At 36.4% G+C, this 4,319-nt stretch overlaps 1 protein-coding gene across 1 annotated transcript in view; it reads right to left on the reverse strand.

The window, feature by feature from the left end:
- Positions 1-2,184: 2,184 nt before the first annotated feature.
- Positions 2,185-4,319, reverse strand: part of LOC103460205 (interferon-induced protein 44-like) — a 14,460-nt gene continuing 12,325 nt past the window's right edge. The window contains exons 6-8 of the mRNA XM_017303193.1: positions 3,386-3,554; positions 2,721-2,821; positions 2,185-2,651 (exon numbers count right to left, since the gene is read on the reverse strand). Of these exons, the coding sequence (XP_017158682.1) occupies positions 2,490-2,651; positions 2,721-2,821; positions 3,386-3,554 (432 nt within the window). The 3' untranslated portion in view covers positions 2,185-2,489. The remainder of the gene's footprint in view (positions 2,652-2,720; positions 2,822-3,385; positions 3,555-4,319) is intronic.

Here is a 4,319-nt window from a genome sequence, read left to right on the forward strand (position 1 = left end):
TTCAGCAATGATGCCGGCTTTCGCAAAAGCTCAGACAACATTTAAGGCAGATACATTAGCCCAGGCATCCACAATCCATTCACACATGGTGGCGTAACTCGCCCGGTGCTGCCTCTCCGTCTTAGTAAACCTGTGTTCACAGTCTGTCATCCATCGCTTCCACGCCACTYGCAACTTCTTTTTGAACGCCCTGTTTACACCAATGTCCAGCGGTTGGAGATCTTTTGTTAATCCTCCCGGAATGACGGCAAACTCCGAATTAGTTTGYTTCACTTCCTTTTTCACAGTAGCAGTGAGATGGGCGCACATGGAGTCGCAGATGAACAGGGACGGTGATGCGTGGAAAAACCAATCTGGTTTTCACCGGAGGCATATGCTGCAGAACTCGGACAACAATTCTCTGATTGGTTTATTGCTGCTGGCGTACGTACTTTGCGTATTACGTAATGCCCTCTGATTGGTTTATCACTGACAGCGTACGTACTGTACACTTTACATCTCTGTGTCAGGGAGGGAGATTTTGTAAGTCAGTGCACACATAAGGCGCACTGGAATATAAGGCGCACTGCTGATTTTTGAGAAAATTTAAGGCTTTTAGGTGYGCCTTATAGTCTGGAAAATACGGTAAACATTTTTTTAGTCTGACAGGATTTCTTGAGTTAAAAATGTTTAAAGTTGACAGGAAATTTGAAAATATCATTTGATAATTAAGTGTTATTGAAAGCTTTTGAGATTAACACCTGAACACCAACTATAAAGTTTTAAAAATTCCAAGATTTTAAAAAAACTTTTAAAAAAGTTTATGTTTTTTTAAAACTTAAAAAAACTTAAACCTGCCAGGCAGGCAGCCTGGCAGGCTTGTAATACACTGAGGAAACCTCTGTACATTACATTGATCAATCACACACATATGTTTTCAAGGCTTTATTTAAATTTTTTGTGATATTTCAGCTTACARCTAATAAAAACCAGGCATTTAAGATTACTTTAACAATGAAGATCTATTTCAAGAGGCTGCACAGTGGCGCAGTTGGTAGCATTGTAGCCATTCAGAAAGAAGACCCGGGTTCTTTCTGCATGGAGTTTGCATGTTCTCTCCGGGTACTCCGGCCTCCTCCCACAGTCCAAAAACATGACTGTCAGGTTAATTGGTCTCTMTAAATTCTCCCTAGGGGTGTGTGTGCGTGCGTGTGTGCGCGTGTGTGTGCGTGTGGGTGCGTGTGTGCATGGTTACTTGTCCTATCGTTAGGTTGAGTATCATCTGAAATGTATAGAGTCCATAAAGCAATAACAAAGTGAACATTACATGCTTCACCCTCTGGATCTCTACTGAGGCGGACAACATTTACGARAGTGTCTTCATTTTTACAAATGTTGTTTAATGACTCAAACCGATAGGAAAACCTGATGAATATTGTTAAAAATAAAACTGTCATCTCAGCCTCCCTCTGCATGACTTTATGGTTTATGATATGGTCAGTCAGTGTGACACCTGTTTTATTTTCCTCACATCCTCCTCTGCCTGTTCATCTTACTCTTTCTTTTACACCTTTATTGACTTCGTCGTCGTCGTTTCTCCAGACTCATTAATATAGACCAACTGAAACAAAACAATATWGTTGTAACAGTGTAAACACATTGCAAGACAMATRAAAGCAAAACAAGGTGACAAATTAAAAAATAGGGAAAAAACTAAATAGGGAGTTAAAACTAAAAAATAAAATAAMATTTTGAAAACCCAATAAACACTGTGACCACTGTCATAGTGCTTATAGAGTAAGCTAATTTACAATACCTGTACCTAGATGGGCTTTTAAGCAGGATATTTAAGATATATTAAAAAGTCGAATAGTAGTCATTTAAAATAATACAACATGATGCTGACTGCATATACAAAATCATACATATAAAACAATGAAATACAGACTTTAAAATACTGATGTAAATGAAAAACATTTTCATGTGTAACGACAACACTTGACAAAATATTACGTTTCGATCATTGACTGTTCTGTGACTGTATTTTATGATGCAAATAAACAAACAAACAAAACACATGAGCCAAGAACTATTTCAATAAAGTAAAGTTCTTTTCATATACATAGTTTTGAGTTAGTAAATTTGTTTTCAAGAGGAAATTTATGTTTCATATATTTATCTATGCAAAAACAACAACAACAACAACAACAAAGCTTTGGATGCCAACAAACTCTGATTTATTATGTGAACTTAAGTTAAACTCACTAAAATTGAAATGTCAGTGTTACTCAGTGAATTTAATGAAAACTAAACAACTTTGAGGCAATGAGTTTGTATATACTTTTTAAATAAGGAGAAATTAATTATGTTTTACAGTGTATTTTTGTTGTCTTTTGCCATTTCTCTGGTGTTTACACCTGGTTGGAGTTTTAAATTAAACCAACTTAAAGAAAAATAAAAGTTTACTTTAAACAGACACTATTGACTGGATAACATTTTGTGCCGTGACTTCACAGTGTGTCGGCGTAGTCGTCTCCAAAATCAATCATAAGCCTCAACGCACTCAGGATCAGAGCGTCGACGTCTGGATTCAGTTGAATTTCATGACTGTAGTTCTTCACTGGGAGGATGCAGTTCATTGGGATCCCCAGCCTGGAGCTGAAGTCAGTCATCTGTTGAAAAAAATAAGTTTATTAAGAGTCTGATACAGTGAGAGAGATTCTTATGCTTCTGCAGCTCACCTTTCTCTTCAAATATTTGCTCCTGTAGACGTTTTTGATATTTGTTTCTATTTCACCACAGACTGCATCAATGTGTGTGAGAATCGCCAGCTGAGGGATTCCTGTGGATATTGAGCAACTTTATAGATTATTAGCAATTAATATATTGCATTATTAGCAATGCAAGGTTTCCCCCAGAAAACTTGCTAAGCCTGGCGGTTGGGCGCTAGGGCAGTCGTTAATCCAGCAGCCTGCTGTGTTTTTGAGTTAAAAGATGTTTAAAGTTGACAGAAAATTTGAAAATATCACTTGATAATTATGTGTTATTGAAAGATTTTTAGATTAATACTTGATCATCAACTATAAAATATTAAGAAAATGCAAACATTTTAAAAATACTTAATAAAGTAAGCAATGCTAAGCCTGGTGGAGGTACAAGTAAAGCCTGTACCCGCCAGGCCTATAATACACTGGAAGAAACCCAGCAATGCTTCTAAGATGTGATAAGAGTCATTTTTGAAAATCTAGAAATAAGACATTACAAAAAGAAAAAAAGAGACAAATCAGAAAAATTTTACCTTAATTTTTGTACACRGTTTTGTCCTCCTATATTATACAACCAACTTGTATACAYAGCTGCATACATTTCCCTGAATAAGAATGTGATTGTACAATTTGTTTCTTACTCAGATCACTGGCTGCTTCTCTGATTTCCCTCATTTTCTGCAAAACTGATGACCTCATTTCTGATGCATTAGCAGAATAAATGCAGACCAGAACATGAACTTTGTCACTGATGGTCGGGGAAGAAATGTAGCCATGATCACCATCAGAAAGGGGAGATGAAGGATTGAACTGTGGAAATAAATGATGCAATTATGAKAAATTTGTGTAAATAATATAGTTTCCCTATATTATCCATACAAACTGTATAGAATATAGTGAGATAGCGATAGTGTTTTAGAATCTGAGCCAAATAGAACATGACTTTTTAGGTGATTGTTAAAAATTATTTTAAAAGTATATATTTGTACATTATAATCATCCTTCACATGACCCTTCATAGCCAGTATGATGTYGTCTGTTCTGACTCCTCTTCCAGCTCCAACCTCCAGACCCATGATGTCATTGAACACAAAGGGATAAAAGTTCCCCTTTTCTTCTTTCTTGATTTTATAGGTTTGATACTGCAAGAAAAGGAGTTGGGTTTTTATGTAGGCAGTACACAAATCTTCTGCAAAATCTTCAAAATATATGAACTATTTTATTTTCAAACTGAAATTTGCTTTACAAAATAAAAATCTAAACAAGGAGCTACTCTAAATCTTGGTGTAGATTTCAACTTCTAAAGGTGAATAGAGGGTGAATGTGTAATAAAACACTCTATTTATTTTTTTCACATTTTATACTATATAGTATGAGTTAATTTTTCACTCAGACATGTGGAGATTGCCTGTCCATGGTGCACACCGCCTCTCATCCATTGATGACCCCTGAAGAACCCACCAGGATACATGTGTAAGACGATGGATGGATGGATGGATGGATGGATGGATGGATGGATGGATGGATGGATGGATGGATGGATGGATGGATGGATGGATGGATGGATGGATGGAT

Source organism: Poecilia reticulata, unplaced genomic scaffold, assembly GCF_000633615.1.
Source record: "Poecilia reticulata strain Guanapo unplaced genomic scaffold, Guppy_female_1.0+MT scaffold_207, whole genome shotgun sequence".
In the NCBI taxonomy this organism is placed as follows: domain Eukaryota; kingdom Metazoa; phylum Chordata; class Actinopteri; order Cyprinodontiformes; family Poeciliidae; genus Poecilia; species Poecilia reticulata.